The sequence below is a fragment of the Ovis canadensis genome, chromosome 1, assembly GCF_042477335.2.
Source record: "Ovis canadensis isolate MfBH-ARS-UI-01 breed Bighorn chromosome 1, ARS-UI_OviCan_v2, whole genome shotgun sequence".
Lineage (NCBI taxonomy): Eukaryota > Metazoa > Chordata > Mammalia > Artiodactyla > Bovidae > Ovis > Ovis canadensis.
In genome coordinates, this window is record NC_091245.1 from 25657966 (window position 1) to 25676229 (window position 18264).

At 40.2% G+C, this 18264-nt stretch overlaps 1 protein-coding gene across 2 annotated transcripts in view; it reads right to left on the minus strand.

Annotated features, from left to right (window-relative positions):
- FAF1 (Fas associated factor 1) overlaps positions 1–18264 on the minus strand; it is a 487841-nt gene that overhangs the window by 27079 nt on the left and 442498 nt on the right. For both annotated transcript variants that reach the window (XM_069590953.1, XM_069590963.1), the window contains one exon: positions 17211–17426. In XM_069590953.1, coding sequence (XP_069447054.1) covers positions 17211–17426 — 216 coding nt within the window. The remainder of the gene's footprint in view (positions 1–17210; positions 17427–18264) is intronic.

The window sequence follows — 18264 nt, forward strand, 5'->3', positions numbered from 1 at the left end:
TATTTGATATGGAGACAGAACTATCACAAACAGTGTGACCTCCCTGCCCACTCATGACAGAATGGACTCCTGACTACCTCGGGGGACATCTCATTGCTGTTGACTTGTGTTCACCTTCCCAGAATAGTTGTAGTGTGCAACAATGGACTAATAAATAGCCTGACTCTGCTTCTCTCACTTTCTCTAGGACACACACCTTTGAAAGACAATTTGATTATTAAATGCTACTGTTCTCAGAAAGGGATTGATCTTTTCCAGGCTGCTCATGGGATAAATGAACAGGACAAAAGAGTGAGAGGTTATATAAAGTCATTTTGAAAATTTTTCATAATTCAGGATTTTGTACTAACCAAATCCTAAACATGACATGTCTTTCTGGTTTAGTTGTATAAAAATTATATTCTGTAAAATCTTTTTTCCTTGTTGCATATACAGTCCTTCCTAAGGAAGGGTCTGGATGAGACCAGGGGATAGTTTTTAAAAAAGTAAAATTATGACTGCTGAGACACAATTTTAAAACAAAGGAGAAAAAACTAAACAAAAACCTTGACACCTGGTGGTGGTGGTGGTGGGCTTACAAATGAGGGAGAAAGCATTAAAGGTCTTTGCCTTTCAAAACTGTTCCTGGACATTTTCCCCTCTTCCTGAAGGAAAACTCTCCATGCTGCCTTTCCAAGCTGCTGCAAGTGCTTTGAATTCAAACTGACTGCTGAGTCTACAATCACACATGACGGTGGTGACTATGAGACAGCAGGGGGTGGTCTCAGCTCCGTAAGTTCCAAACAGAATGTCTCCAGATGCCGTCTACATTCAGGAGGTGAATGAACTGGTGTCATGGATAAGCAAAACTGTTTGAGACTGCCTTAGGCAGTTCCTCTGAAACCAAGGGCTGAACTAAATCACTGACCGAGAACCCAGCAGTGGGAGGTATCACAGTGGGCCCAACTAATGCATGTCCTGCTTGGGGTGCTCTAACACTTGTAAGCTTTGTTTCCCATGACCATCCTCTGTGATTGCACTTCTGGTGTGTACCTGGATATTGTGACAGGCTCGTCCCTGGAAGGAGCTTCATGTCAGCTTCAACTAGCTAGTTGTGCTGTTCCTGAACTGATGCCTTGAGCCAGGTGAGAGAAAGGGTTAACACATAAACTTAAGGAGGAATCCATCTGGCTTTCTAAGACAGACTATAATGGTTAACGGGATTTGTTTTAACTGGCTAAGTCCAGGATCCCTAAAAAGCAAAAATAATTGAGATCAACAACTATAGGTTTTTCTCAGCCTGTGTGTAGGTTCATACTGATCATAATTTTTCTGTAAAGATGCCTCGGACAGGAGCAAAGGGTGATCTCTGCAGAAAAGAGTTAACATAGCAGGCCCAACTGCTATTCTTTGAAAGGTTTGCTTACAAGGTTGGCCTTTGGCTGGTGTCTGGGAACTTGGCTTTTAGGGGCGTTCCCATTATTCCCAGAACTGATAAGAGTAGCTCACTAATGTTACTTAAATAGTTTGTGCAAACAATATAGCTATGCTAAACACCTGCTTTCCTTATCAGATTCTGGAATTTTTGTATGTACCAGGCAGAGGGTCCTTATGTAATCAGACCCCTATTAAGCCCCTAAAAAGCTTCCTTGATTGGCAACATTTCACATGTGCTATCCCAAATCACTGCTGAGGGAATGAAGCTCATCCTATGTGACTCCACTGACAGAGGACCCTTGGAAGAAGCCTTGCCCGATTTTCTCTGGACTCGGCCGCATGTGCCTTTCCTCTTTCCTGATTTTGCTTTATAGTCTTTTGCTATAATAAATCAGAGCTGTGACTATGAGTATGTTCAATTCTGTGAGTCCTCCTAGAATATCACTGAACCTGGAGGTAGACCTTGGGGACCCTCCTGACCCATTATATGAAAAATTTTTCCATTTAGGATAAAAAGCATAGGTTTTGGATGTTCAAGTCCCAATTATGTCAGTTACCACATATATGACTCTGGAAATAATACTAAATGTCTTGTAGCCTCAGTTATCTTATCTGGAAAACGGAGCCACTATCTATACTTTAGGGTTTGTATAAAGATTGTGAGAATACCTTCTAAAGTGTCTAGCACAGCATAGCACATTAAGAATTATTATTATCCTTGGCGGAGTGAAAACTGGGAAAGGCTGTAAGAAATGAAGAGATCACCAAATCAGGCATAAACATTTCAAAGAAAACTTTCACATCAGCATCCACTCACTTTCAGAAGGCTCAGACCCAGCTCATCTGAAACTAAAGTAAAAAATTGTACCAACACTTTTTACTAAAAACCTCTTTGGTGTTTAGTCACATTTCCATGCAGTCCTAACTAAGAGGATTCTGCTTTATGAAAACGGTGGTGTGGAAGGAAGAGAAGAGAATATACTTTCTTAAAGCAAAGTCTGACTAAAAGTGACATGGTGTGGTTTCATCCTACACACAGTGCCTTGCCCAGGGGGCATGCCCATGGTGAACTATGTCACTTCCCAGCATAAGCTCTACACATCTTAAAGCCTCACATATCCTGAATACCTACTACTTGCCATGTTCGTGCTCTCAAATCACCTCATTTAATTCTTAAAACCGCTCTATAGGTGGCTATTATTATCTACCTTCTTACATGTGAAGGAACCAGTTTATAGAGGTTATGTGACGCATCCAAGGTCCACCTGATAATTCATTCCTTATACTACAGCATCATGCCATCTCCCCCATTGTGACTGCCAATGCTCAGCAAACATTATTCCTATACCAGGGGAACTACAAAAAACAGCGGACTTTCTTCCAAGGAAGGGCCTGTTATAACCCAAGTGACAAAGTGCAGGTCACCCTCATATTAAGAATGAGGAATGTGTCTAAAAAATTTATCTTTTAAACATTAGAGACAGGTCAAAGGCAATGACTTGCTGGAGATGGATCAAAGAAACAGCATTACCAAATCAAATGGCATGGCCCTCTGCTGTCTACTAAGTGTTCTCATTACCACTTTTGATCTTATCATCACAGTGTATCTGTGAAGATGCACATTATCCTCACTTGAAAGATGAAGTAACTGAAATATAGAAAATAAATCACTTACTCAGTGTAACTCAGCAAATGGACAGAAGTGCCAACATGAGAACGAAGATCTGTCTGACTCCAAGAACAGAAAAGGGAGGAAGAGCTGTGGAACCATTTATCACAATATTTATAGTCTAAGCATTGGACTTTACATACCTACAACCATCTCTCTGATTTCTCCCTGTTTAGTTGCATTTTTATCAATCCTATTTTAAGCATTGTGACATCCCCTGACTATTCTTCTGGCTTCAGTCTTTCTCCATGTCAATTCATCTCTCCAAACTGCCAGTGAGATATGTAAGAAAAAGAATAAGGACCCTCATATTTAATTTCCAGCTCTGCCATTCTCTGGATATGTGATCTTGGTCAAAACACTGAAAGAATTTCAGTTTCTATATCTGTAAAATAGAGATAATATTTGCCTGCTTGATATAACATATTCTGGACCTGGGTTTTTAACTTGGTTCTTTATGCCTTTAATTTTTTTCAATTATAAAGTAACAATAATAGCAGTCTCATAGGGTTGTTGTAAGGATTCAATTAAATGATACCTGTCCAGTGCAGAGCATAGCTTCCCAACACATGGTGGGAACTCACACAGTGGTAGACAGCATTATTATTACTTCACAGGTTGTTTGTCTACTTTATTCAATAGATAGTTATTTACTGAGTATCAATTACTTCCAGGTACTGTTCTAAGTGCCAGGTACACAGCAGTGAACAAGCAAAGTTCCTGCCTTCAAAAAGCTTTCATTCTGGTAGGGTGCAGACAATAAACAAGTAAATATCTATTATTATCTATGTCAGATAGTGATCAGTTCAGTGTAGGAGGAAAAAAAGCAGGCTAAGAGGCATAGGGATTGCCATTTTGGCAGCTTAGGGAAGGTGGGGACAGAGAAGAGGGAAGGAGAACTGTTTTCTTAATGTGAGTTGGTGAGAAAAGGCCTCAATGGAAAGGCAGTATCTGAGCAGAGGTCTAAAGGAAGTAACAGCACAGGTACTATGGATCCAGAGGAAGAAAATACAAGTGCAAACATCCAAAGTGGGAAAATGCTCCATGGCTTTAAACAAGCAACAAGGATGCCAGGGTGACTGCAAAAGATTCAGTGGGGTGAGAGGAATGCCAAGGAGTCTCATCAGAGAGGCCTTTCAAAAACTCAGAACTAGATGGGACGCCATTATAGGGTTTTGAAAAGAGAAATGACATGTTCTGCCTTATATTTAGCCAGAAAGAAAAACACCAATACAGTATACTAACACATATATATGGAATTTAGGAAGATGGCAATGATGACCCTGTATGCAAGACAGGGAAAGAGACACAGATGTGTATAATGGACTTTTGGACTCAGAGGGAGAGGGAGAGGGTGGGATGATTTGGGAGAATGACATTCTAACATGTATACTATCATGTGAATTGAATCGCCAGTCTATGTCTGACGCAGGATGCAGCATGCTTGGGGCTGGTGCATGGGGATGACCCAGAAAGATGTTCTGGGGAGGGAGGTGGGAGGGGGGTTCATGTTAGGGAATGCATGTAAGAATTAAAGATTTTAAAATTTAAAAAATAAAAAACTAAAAATTAAAAAAAAAAAAAAGAAAGCTGTGGTACATATACACAATGGAGTATTAGTCAGCCGTTAAGAAGAATTCATTTGAATCAGTTCTGATGAGATGGATGAAACTGGAGCCGATTATACAGAGTGAAGTAAGCCAGAAAGAAAAACACCGATACAGTATACTAACACATATATATGGAATTTAGGAAGATGGCAATGACGACCCTGTATGCAAGACAGGAAAAAAGACACAGATGTGTATAGCGGACTTTTGGACTCAGAGGGAGAGGGAGAGGGTGGGATGATTTGGGAGAATGGCATTCTAACATGTATACTATCATGTAAGAATTGAATCGCCAGTCTATGTCTGACGCAGGATACAGCATGCTTGGGGCTGGTGCATGGGGATGACCCAGAGAGATGTTATGGGGAGGGAGGTGGGAGGGGGTTCATGTTTGGGAACACATGTAAGAATTAAAGATTTTAAAATTTAAAAAATAAAAAACTGAAAAAAAAAACCAAAAAAAAAAAAAACAAAAAACAAACTGTTACTGTTTTTCAGAAAAAGAGACTGAAAGGGGGAGGGTGCACGGGTGGAGGCAGAATGGCCAGTTAGGACACCATTACAGTAAACTAGACAAGAGGTGACAGTGATTTAGACTAACATTTATTTGTGGAAGCAGTGAGAAGTAGCTTCTGAATGTATTTTGAAGGTAAAATCAACGAAATTTGCTCATGAGATGGATAGCAAAATGAGAGAGAAACCAAGGATGAACCTGAGGTTTGGGGACTAAACAAGAAGAGTGAAGTTGTCGTTTAATGAGATATGGATGACTATGAGAGAAGCAGGTTTGGGGAAGGGAGGAAATCAAGAGTTTAGTTTTGATTGTTTAACTTGAGATGCCAGTCAGACATAAAGTGGAGATGTTAAGCAGGTAGTTGTACGTGTAAACATCTGGAGTTTAGGAGAAAGCCTGGGCTGGAATATGGAGCTATACCTATATACAAAGTATTTGAAGCTACAAGATTAATGAGATCACTTAGATATTGAGCACAGACAGAGATCAGAGATTTGACACTTACTGAGCATGTACTATGTGCCAGGGAATGTGAATTTATACATTATGGAGTAATGTAGGGGTAATCTTACATTGAAGATAACCATGACTACCAAGTCTTTCCTTTGTTCAACAATCTACTCATGGAACAAGCTCCCTTTCCTGATATTTGAGGTTTTATATAATCCCCCATCAGTCTTTTCTCAGAACTTTATGATACAAACCCCATATTTTAATCAATCTGTTCTATGCTCCAATGCCTAACCATGCCTTGAACTTTCCAACATTAGCTTCTTTCCTCAAGCTGGCCCACAGGCTGCAGAATGTTCTCCCTCTATCAGCCTACCAAAAATCCTATCATCTAAAATTTTGTTTATCTGCTTCCTCCTTTACAAAACTTTTCTTGGTCATCCAGGCCAGCTCTGACTTCTTTTGCCCCTTCAGTATGAAATACTCTTAGGACTTACTATGTAAACCGCACTGTGAAGATTATTTATATGAGAGGTGAGAATATTCTCAAAGGAAGGACTGTGCTCCATTCCTTAGCACTTAGCACAGTGCCTGGATAAACAGAGTAAGAAATACAACTAAGTGTATATTTTAGCTACATCTGGCTGTGACTCAGGAATAAAAATTACAAGGATAATATAAAGAAATCAGAGATAATGAAACTTTCCCAAATGTATAAAACTGGGCTTCATTTACACATCAGGAGCATTTTTTTGACCATAAATTACCTCACTAATTCATTCCTTACTTGGCTCAAGAGGCAGGAGAACAGTCTCTAGAATCATACACACTTAGGTTTATATTTGGTTCGGATATTTACTATGACATTGGGCAAGGTACATAACCTATTTTGTGTCTGAGGACTGTATGAATACTGACCTTTAGAATAATTTTTTGGATTAAATGATAATGCATACAAAATTGGGAAAGGAGTACATTAAGGCTGTATATTGTAAGCCTGCTTATTTAACTTATATGCAGAGTACATCATATGAAAATGCTGGGCTGGATGATTCACAGGCTGGAGTCAAGACTGCCAGGAGAAGTATCAACAACCTCAGATATGCAGACGATACCTCTTTCATGGCAGAAAGTAAAGAGGAACTAAAGAGCCTCTTGATGAAGGTGAAAGAGGAGAGCGAAAAAAGCTGGTTTAAAACTCAACATTCAAAAAATTAAGATCATGGCATCCAGTCCCATCACTTCATGGCAAATAGATGGGGAAACAGTGGCTGACTTTATTTTTCTGGGCTCCAAAATCATTGCGGATAGTGATTGCAGCCATGAAATTAAAAGACGTTTGCTCCTTGTAAGGAAAGTTATGATCAACCTAGACAGCATATTAAAAAGCAGGGACATTACTTTGCCAACAAAGGTCCATCTAGTCAAGGCTATGGTTTTTCCAGTAGTCATGTATGGATGTGAGAGTTGGACTGTGAAGAAAGCTGAGTGCCGAAGAATTGATGCCTTTGAACTGTGGTGTTGGAGAAGACTTGAGAGTCCCTTGGACTGCAAGGAGATCCAACCAGTCCATTCTAAAGGAGATCAGTCCTGGGTGTAAATTGGAGGGACTGATATTGAAGCTGAAACTCCAATACTTTGGTCACCTGATGCAGAGAGCTGCCTCATTTGAAAAGACCCTGATGCTGGGAAAGATTGAAGGCAGGAGAAGGGGACGACAGAGGATGAGATGGTTGGATGGCATCACTGACACAATGGACAGGGGTTTGGGTGGACTCCGGGAGTTGGTGATGGACAGGGAGGCCTGGTGTGCTGTGGTTCATGGGGTAGCAAAAAGTCGGACACGACTGAGCGACTGAACTGAACTGAAACTTACCTAAGGAGACAGAAACACTGTACACAGAAAATTATAAGACACTGATGAAAGAAAGCACAGATGACATAAACAGATAGAGGGATATTCCATGTTCCTGGATAGGAAGCATCAATATTGTGAAAATGACTATACTACCAAATGCAATCTACAGATTCAACGTGATCCCTATCAAATTACCAAGCGCATTTTTCACAGAACAAGAACAAAAATTTCACAATTCATTCAGTTCAGGTTAGTTCAGTCAGTCATGTCTGACTCTTTGCGACCCCATGGACTGCAGCATGCCAGGCCTTCCTGTCTATCAGCAACTCCCAGAGTTTACTCAAACTCATGTCCATTGAGTCAGTAATGCCATCCAACCACGTCATCCTCTGTCTTCCCCTCCTGCTCCTGCCTTCAATCTTTCCCAGTATCAGGGTCTTTTCCAATGAGTCACTTCTTCGCATCAGGTGTCCAAAGTATTGGAGTTTCAGCTGCAGCATTAGTCTTTCCAATAAATATTCAGGATTGATTTCCTTCAGGATGGACTGGTTGAATCTCCTTGCTGTCCAAGGGACTCTCAAGAGTCTTCTCCAACACCACAGTTCAAAAGCATCAATTCTTCAGAGCTCAGCTTTCCTTATAGCCCAGCTCTCATATCCATACATGACTACTGGAAAAACCATAGCTTTGACTAGACAGACCTTTGTTGACAAAGTAATGTCTCTGCTTTTTAATATGCTGCCTAGGTTGGCCATAGCTTTTCTTCCAAGGAATAAGTATCTTTTAATTTCATTGCTGCAGTCACCATCTGCAGTGATTTTGGAGCCCAAAAAAATAAAGTCTGACACTGTTTCCACTGTTTCCCCATCTATTTCCCATGAAGTGATGGGACAAGATGCCATGATCTTAGTTTTCTGAATGTTGAGCTTTAAGCCAACTTTTTTACTCTCCTCTTTCCCTTTCATCAAGAGTCTCTTTTAGCTCTTCCTCACTTTCTGCCATAAGGGTGGTGTCATCTGCATATCTGAGGTTACTGATATTTCTCCTGGCAATCTTGATTCCAGCTTGTGCTTCATCCAGCCCAGCATTTCTCATGATGTACACCGCATAGAAGTTAAATAAGCAGGGTGACAATATACAGCCTTGATGGACTCCTTTTCCTATTTGGAACCAGTCTATTGTTCCATGTCCAGTTCTAAGTGTTGCTTCTTAACCTGCATATAGATTTCCCAGGAGGCAGGTCAGGTGGTCAGGTATTCCTGTCTCTTGAAGAATTTTCCACACTTTGTATGGAAACATCAAAGATGTTGTCTAGCCAAAGCAGTCTTGAGAAAGAAGAATGGAGCTGGAGGAATAAACTTTCCTGACCTCAGATTATACTACAAAGCTACCGTCATCAAGACACTATGGTACTGGCACAACAACAGAAATATATACCAATGGAACAAGATAGAAAGCCCAGACATAAACCTATGCACCTATGGGTACCTTATTCTTAACAAAGGAGGCAAGAATATACATTGACAAAGATAGCCTCTTCAATAAACGGTTCTAGGAAAAATGCACAGCTACATGTAAAAGAATGAAATTAGAACACTTCCTAACACAAAGATAAACTCAAATTGGATTAAAGACCTAAATGTAAGACCAGAAATGATAAAACTCTTAGAGGAAAACATAGGCAGAACACTTGATGACATAAATCAAAGCAAGATCCTCTATGACCCACCTCCTAGAGTAATGGAAATAAAAACGAAAGTAAACAAGTGGGACCTGATTAAACTTAAAAGCTTTTGCACAGGTGAAAGCAAGGTAAAAATACAACTGTCAATGGGAGAAAATCATAGCAAATGAAACAATTAACAAAGGGTTAATTTCCAAAATATACAAGCAGCTCGTACAACTCAAAGCTAGAAAAACAAACAATCCAATCAAAAAGTGGTAAAAAGACCTAAACAGACATTTCTCCAAAGACATACAGATGGCTAACAAAAACATGAAAAGATGTTCAACATTGCTTGTTATTAGAAAAATGCAAATCAAAACTACAATGAGATATCACCTCACACTGGTCAGAATGGGCATTATCAAAAAGTCTGTAAACAATAAATGCAGGAGAGAGTGCAGAGAAAAGGGAATGCTCTTGCATTGTTGGTGGGAATGTAAATCAATACAGTCCTACGGAAGACAGTATGGAGATTCCTTAAAAAACTAGGAATAAAACCACCATATGACCCAGCAATCCCACTCCTAGGCATGTACCCTGAAGAAACCAGGGTTGAAAAAGACACATGTATTCTACTGTTCATTGCAGCACTATTTACAATAGCTAGAACATGGAAGCAACCTAGATGCCCACCGACAGATGAATGGATAAAGAAATTGTGGTACATATACACAATGGAATATTACTCAGCCATAAAAAGGAACACATCTGAGTCAGTTCTGATGAGGTGGATGAACCTAGCACCTATTATACAGAGTGAAGTGAGTCAGAAAGAGAAAGATAAATATCATATTCTAATGCACATATACGGAATCTAGAAAAATGGTGCTGAAGAATTTATTTTCAGGGCAGTAATGGAGAAACAGACATAGAGAATAGACTTATAGACATGAGGAGAGGGGAAGAGAGAGTGAGATGTATGGAAAGAGTAACATGGAAACTGACATTACCCTATGTAAAATAGATAGCCAATGGGAATTTGCTGTATGGCTCAGGACACTCAGACAGGGGCTCTGTATCAACCTAGAGGGGTGGGATGGGAGGGAGGTTCACAAGGGAGGGACTATATGTATACCTATGGCTGATTCATGTTGCAGTTTGACAGAAAACAACAAAATTCTGTAAAGCAATTATTCTTTAATAAAAAAAAAAAAAAGCGAGACACTACTCTGCCAACAAAGGTCCATTTAGTCAAAGCTATGGTTTTTTGGTAGTCATGGATGGATTGAGAGTTGGACCATAAAGAAAGCTGAGTGCCTAAGAATTGATGCTTTTGAACTGTGGTGTTGGAGAAGACTTTTGAGAGTCCCTTGGACTGCAAGGAGATCCAACCAGTCAGTCCTAAAGGAGATCAGTCCTGAATATTTATTGGAAGAACTGATGCTGAAGCTGAAACTCCAACACTTTGGCCACCTGGTGTGAAGAGCTGACTCATTGGAAAAGACCCTGATGCTGGGAAAGACTGATGGCAGGAGGAGGAGGGGATGACAGAGGATGAGATGGTTGGATGGCATCACCAACTCAATGGACACGAGTTTGAGTAAGCTCTGGGAGTTGGTGATGGACAGGGAGGCCTGGTGTGCTGCAGTCCATGGGTTACAGAGTTGGACATGACTGAGCGAGTGAACTGAATTGAACTAGACGCAGAAATAATATTATAACCTACTAGATACTAGTTGCATTCCATTCCACAGTCATAGCTCCTATTCTCTGAGTCTTGATAACTTAAAGATACTAGAAAATCTCAAATTAGATCGGTGATGGTAAAGTATCTGAAGGGAATGGAACAAGCTCAGCATTGCAACTTTCATGCATTTCATTGATTCGATGCTTCATCTTGCTTTACCATGAAATCGATGCTTTTAAGATATAGGTAGTTAAATGACATTAAGGTTTTTCCTTCTGGTTCTTTTTTTTTGGTTTATTTGTTTGTTTTTAATCAAACTCAATCTAACTCAGGGTCTTTTCCAATGAGTCAACTCTTCGCATGAGGTGGCCAAAGTATTGGAGTTTCAGCTTCAGCATCAGTCCTTCCAATGAACACCCAGGACTGATCTCCTTTAGGATGGACTGGTTGGATCTCTCAAGAGTCTTCTCCAACACCATAGTTCAAAAGCATCAATTCTTTGGCACTCAGCTTTCTTCACAGTCTAACTTTCACATCCATACATGACCACGGGAAAAACCATAGCCTTGACTAGATGGACTTTTGTTGACAAAGTAATGTCTCTGCTTTTGAATATGCTATCTAGGTTGGTCATAACTTTCCTTCCAAGGAGTAAGCATCTTTTAATTTCATGGCTGCAATCACCATCTGCAGTGATTTTGGAGCCAAAAAAAATAAAGTTTGACACTGTTTCCACTGTTTCCCCATCTATTTGCCATTAAGTGATGGGACCAGATGCCATGATCTTCGTTTTCTGAATGTTGAGCTTTAAGCCAACTTTTCACTATCCTCTTTCACTTTCATCAAGAGGCTTTTTAGTTCCTCTTCACTTTCTGCCATAATTCTCTGAGCCAGGTATTATTATTCTCTTTTAAAAGTGAAAAAAATAAAAGTTCAGCAGGGCCAAGTAAGTTGCTCAATGTCATAAAACAAGTATGTGATGAGGTGGGATTCAGATACCGGTCTAACTACACTAAAATTTTTATTAAAAGCATCACTTTTAACTAATCTATTTCACTTTCATTCACCCAACAGCTCTCTGTGAAAGGCTCAGGTCAAATTCATTTCCTTTATGAAGTCTTATCATTGCAGGCTGAAATTACCTATCCTTCCAACTGTTTGTATGATTCGTAATGCAGTTTGCTTTACATATGTGTTTTTACTAGAATGTGAACTCTTTAAAAGAAAGTGAAGTCGCTCAGTCGTGTCCGACTCTTTGTGACCCCATGGACTGTAGCCTACCAGGCTCCTCTGTCCATGGGATTTTCCAGGCAATAGTCCTGGAGTGGATAGCCATTTCCTTCTCCAGGGGATCTTCCTAACTCAGGGACTGAACCCAGGTCTCCCGCATTGTAGACAGATGCTTTTACTGTCTGAGCCATCAGGGAAGTCTGAATTCTCTAAGGTCAGTAACAATTTCTTTATTTCTCTGTCATTAGTGTCTGGTATGGAGGCTGGCTGACTGGTTGCTCAGCAACTGTTTTACTCTATGAAAGAATGACTAGAAGAATGAAATGCCAATAACCTATTTTTATTTTCTTATGGTGGTAAATAGGATATCCTTGTATTATCAATAAACTCTAAAGTCATCCAGCAGTAGCTTGTGGATACAGACTGTTAAGTTTGACAAGGGTAAGAACTATGTCATTGTTTTTTAATACTGTGTTCTCAGTACTGAGCTTAGTGCTCGGTGCTTAGTGTAGTAAAGGGGGATGGGTGACAGAGGAAGGAATCTGTATACCCTAAATTTGTAAGGCTTCCCTCCCGGCTCATTTAAACAAATCTTCACTGTTTTGGGGACTCATAGCTACAGATCTAGAGGAAGAGATGTTCTTGGGGCAAGAATGGGGGCTGTGTGATTATGCAAGTGGCAAGGCACGCAGGTCACCAGTTCTGAAGCTCACCTGTCATCCCCATCCTCATTTAGCAGTAGTCTGTACTCATCTGATAAATAGTAAGACCTCACATTCCAGTTGCAGGTGGATATGAGTAGGGAAAAGAAGGAAAGGACAGGAGGCAGGAAGAAGAGCTGTGGGATTAAGAAAACAAAAAATGAAGGGAAGAGTGAAAACAAGGAGGAGAGGGTAATAAGGGTAAAACAGGACTGGAAAGAAGATGGAGGGGTGGGAAAGAAAGGAGGCAAGAAAAAGGAAGAGGAAGGCTGGGGGATACTGACAACTTTACACTGAGTGGCGCCAGACAACTGCAGAGGGCAAAGGGGAGCTGGCAGGGATCCCTTAGTCCCATTCCAAGGCAGGGTGAGGAACAGTGGGGGTCAGTCTCATTCTTCAGTATTTAGACTCAATTACCTCACTGCCTGGGTATGCCTGAGTAAGGCAAATGGGCCAATGATGTTCATATGGCTCTGACATACCGATGAGGTAGGGCCTAATGATGGCAGCTCTGAAATGAATATTACTTCTTCTCCCAGTAAGTGTCATTAGCAAAATGGTAGACAACACAACTAAACAAACAAATAACTCAGTGTTCTCAGCATCTTGATAATCAGCTTCTCCCAGGAAGGCCTGTGTCTGCTGCTATTTTGGTTGTCCCACAGCACTCAGTTCAGTGGTATACCCAGCAGACATTTAGTAAATAGTTGGGACAGCTGGGAAATCTTAACATGAAGTATTGTTTTGATTGGGGGGGCAGGGGGAGGGGCACAGAAAAATGTGTAACAGGTCCTCTGGTGAGAAACCCGTCTCTGCTTTGTGGAGAAAAGGCTGAAGACACAATAAGACTTCTAGAGTTAACTCTTATGTTATTTGTTATTAAAAAGGCAAGGTCTTAAGACGTGCTTTTTAACAGTCTTTAGTTTGGCTGTAATTTAAGATGACTTTTACAAATTAGATCCTAATCCTTGCAGACACAGATGGCTGTTACAGAATAGCCTTGCAAAAACACTACTCATTCGACTTGAAAGAGCATTCAGAGAAGGATGAAGGGCCATTAACTCTCATCCCACCCCTAGCTCTAGGAGGTCTAATGAGTCCTGGGTGGGCTTTCTGGGTTTAGGTGTGGGTCTGGAATCTGGGTGGGCCTATGGCATCTGTTCTCATTTGGAACAGACTCTCTAGTTCACTCTGGAATCAGGGATTTAGGATCAATCAGACTTGAGGTCATTAACACTTGACAACATTAACTTGAATGCTTATGTGTGAGTCATCATGCTGGTAACTTCATGGGAGATAGATACTAACATGATATGAACAGTCTCTAAATAATTACAGAACAATAGGACAAGTCCTATGAGAGAGGAATGTATAATCTAAACTGCACTGGATACATAAGTGAGGAGCTTAAGAGAAGGGGAAGGCTTCCCAGAGGAGGTGACATTTGAACTAGGCATTAAAAGACAAGTTCAAATGGGTCAGGAAAAGTGGGAAGGGTAGATATTCAAGGAAAAGAGAACAAAGTATATAAAAAAGCACAAAGACATGACAGTCTCTTGTGTCTTTAGTGAAAAGTGAGCAATATCCTACCTCCTGGTGACAGAATTAAGTAAGGGGAGGCAGGATTTAAGGTGGGAGAGGTATAATTGTGGGCCAGATTGTGATGAGTTTTTAAAAAGCATTCTAATGGGTCTGTACTTATCCTGAGGGAGTAGCAAGCTACCAAAGATTTTTTAAATAAGAAAAAGAATGATCAGAGTAGGCTTTTAGAATAATTATTCTGTGGCAGATAATTTCAAGTTGACCAAGGACCATAAAATGGACCTGTGATGGATACTGGGAAGCTCTTGATTTCTCTAATAGGAACAAGCCGTTTTGGCTGGACATTTTCTCTGAGCAACTGGGCCAAATTTAGTCTAAACTGGCCTTCACATCAGGTGGCCAAAGTATTGGAGTTTCAGCTTCAACATCAGTCCTTCCAATGAACACCCAGGACTGATCCCCTTTAGGATGGACTGGTTGGATCTCCTTATAGTCCAAGGGACTCTCAAGAGTCTTCTCCAACACCACAGTTCAAAAGCATCAATTCTTCTGCACTCAGCTTTCTTTAGAGTCCAACTCTCACATCCACATATGACCAATGGAAAAACCATAGCCTTGACTAGACGGACCTTTGTTGGTAAAGTAATATCTCTGGTTTTTAATATACTCCCAGTAATCAGGTTCAAAAATTAATCTGAAAGAAAGGTTACTTTTAAAAGCCAGGAAGGTCCATAGATTCCATTTCTTTCAGTACTTTCATATTATAGATGAGGCTCAGAAGGGTGACTTAAAACCAAGTGTTGGAAGGGGTTAATTTGGCTCCTAAGTTATACAAGTTCTCCAAGGTGAGATGTTCATGGTCTAGCATAGCCTGAAAGAAGCATGAGAGCCAGGCTGATCTTGAACCCCTTGACAGTGTCTCTTTTCTAAGTGTTCACCATTTAAAGTTCAACTTCAGCCCTAGAATTTAAGGTAGTTTCTTACTTGGCCATGTGGTCCATAGAGCATACACATGCATATGTTCCATTATGCAAATTTTATATCTTATATAAGGAAAAATAAGAAGAGGTTGGAGTAGTAGGTGAGGGCGGTGAGAGAAGGGACAATGTCCAGCACCTGAGGTCCACTTTAGTCTCCTTGGGTTAGAGATAGTTGTTGGATCTTCATCCTACTTAAGAGATTTGTGGCTGAGTGGTAGAGCTAAACATATACTACTAGCTTGTTTCTATCCTGCAAATCCAATAGCTAATGTGAGGGACTAAATTGGTGAAGGACAGGAAAGCCTGGTGTGCTGTAGTCCATGGCATTGTGAAGACTCAGGCATGACTGAGTGACTGAATGATGATGATGAAGATGAACCTTGACCAAATTCTTGGTTTTGGTGTTGAAGTCTATGCTATTAAGTCTCACATTAGCAGATCATAATGTAGTCATAGAATATCAAGATTTAAAATGTATCTTAGAGATAAGCTAGTCTCAGCACCTTTTCATATAAAGGAGGAACACCAGGAATGACTCCATATATATCCATTACTGCCAAAACGGGATAATTTAGTAGTGCTTTGTTAACTTCAAAAATAGAAAAATCACTACCTCACAACACAAAATATTCTTTTCTTAGAAAGACCAAATTTGCCTCCCAATAACTTTCAACTTACTGGTCCTACTTTATTGTTGGAGTCACACAAAATCAGATTCCAGTTTTTATTGGTAGGCTTTCAAACAGCTGAAGACAACAATCACATGTCCCATGGCCACTCCTTCTCCAGAGAAAAATACTTCCCCAAATGATATGATTTCCTGTTTCCTTCTCTTCCTAACTGCCCTGCTCTACAGAAGCTCCTATTTCTTCAAGTGACAACAAGGAGTTTCAGCATGGAGTCTAAAGACTTTTGTAAAGAGTTGACTAGGACTTAAGTTATTCTCTTGATGGGATTATACCTCTAAAAATGCAGCTGGCTTTTTGATGGCAGTCATAACACATTATTAACATATATTCATCTTAATTTAACTATAATAACCTCTATTCAAGCATGATTTTCCCATCTCAAACTTGAGCAATTTGTTTTCTAAGTCTATGCAGTCATCTCTTTCCATATGTACAAATTTCTGTAAAATTTTTCTAGGTTTTACTATTTTAAGGGTTTCCTGAATCTTGTTTTTCATAATCCATAAATATGATAATGTCTTCATTTAAGTTGCCAATACGTATGGTGAATAATTAGATTAAATATAGAGCCTTTTGTTTCCTTCCAGGGAGAGGACAGTCTCTTAGCCAGCAGTTTCTGGACACATCTACTTAATCAGTAAAGAATCTACCTAACTGTCAATTTATATCTCTTTACTTTTTCTCCAGAATATTGTGAGAGACTATCAAAAGCCTTACTGAAATACAGATACACAGTGAACTCAGGTCACCCTCCCTGACTTCCCAGGCTAATAAGAGCTATCAAATTATAAAATATTCTTGGTTTAGCATGACTCTTTCATGGTGAACCTATAATCATTGACCCTGATCTGAGTGTTAAGTTGTTCAGAACATAATTCTCAGATCTCCTATGGGATACAGAGATGAGATCTTGGGAAAGCCTGTATGAGTGCTGGAATAGGGGGAAATCATTAGGAAGGAAGAAAGACCTGGTACTTAATTCCTTACCTAGGCTACTGGGCACATGTCTGCTGGCCTGGGAAGCCATACTTTCTCCAAAGGCTGAGGAGAGAATGGTGTGCAGAACAAAGAAGGACTCACGAGTGCTCGGTTTTGTGGTAAGTTGTGCCGTGGCACTTTGCTTGGACTACTTTGCCTAGGCTTAATGACGCTTTATCTCCCATCCGATGTACTTCCCAAGACAGCAGTGGGAACTTACATCTCTCCTAGGAAAGGTACTCAGTAACTTGAATTCATCCCACGGAAATCCTTTGGAAGCTACGAAATCAAAGACGATCTGGAGCTTATTGCTGGCTAGGAAACGCCGCTCGAGGAACTCGCCGCTTGGGGTCCGGATCCGCAGTTTGCTCACAGGCTCAGCATTTTCTTCCTTTGGCTCGGGAGGCAAGGCCTGCTCTAAGGAGAGCCTGATGGCCTGAAGAGGGCAAAAACAAGGTGTTAAACTGTTGATAGATGGAACTGTGGGGGGCGGGGGAGGGAGACACTAGAAAAACCTGCTGGCTTCTAGAAACCCATCAAAAAGTCATTGCCCATTTATTAACTAAGCCTAATACTTGAACAACAGAATCACGTGTTTTTCACCTTTTTAAATATTAGCCCAATATGCAAGTATTAAAATAAATTCCATCATTATGACACATTAAACTGATAGGTAATGACATAGAAAAGAAATTAATTTTTTACTGAAAGGCTCAGTATTTGTGATTGAGGAAATAGGTATCAAACACCCAATTGCTTCCTTTCTGCAGTATGAATTAAGGCTATTAGAAGCATTTTCAAAAGCACGTGTGTGTGTGTATGCATGCACACACACACACACACACACACACATACATGGGGATGTGAAGGTGGGGGGAGAGACAGAACGAAAGAGAGAGAAAACATACATTTCCCAAGTAGAAATGGCTGAAGACTTTGTAGAATTCTGGATAAGATATTAACAATGAAATGGAGGGATAATTCTGCTTGGGGTGATGAAAATTTTTGGAAATAGTGGTGCTGGTTGCAAAATTGTGAATGTAACTCATGCCATTTAATTGTACTTAAAAATGGTTACAAAGGCAGATTTCTGTTATATATATTGTGCTTCAATACAAGAAAATGGAATGGAAAGAAAAGAAATTAAAATACCAGGTTTACTGGAGCAGACTATGGTCCCAGTTCCAGCCTTGCCACTTAACTGTCAGAGTTGGCCAAGTCCAGATCTCTGGATCTAGAGATGGCAGATTCAAACAACTAAGGGTAAATTGTTG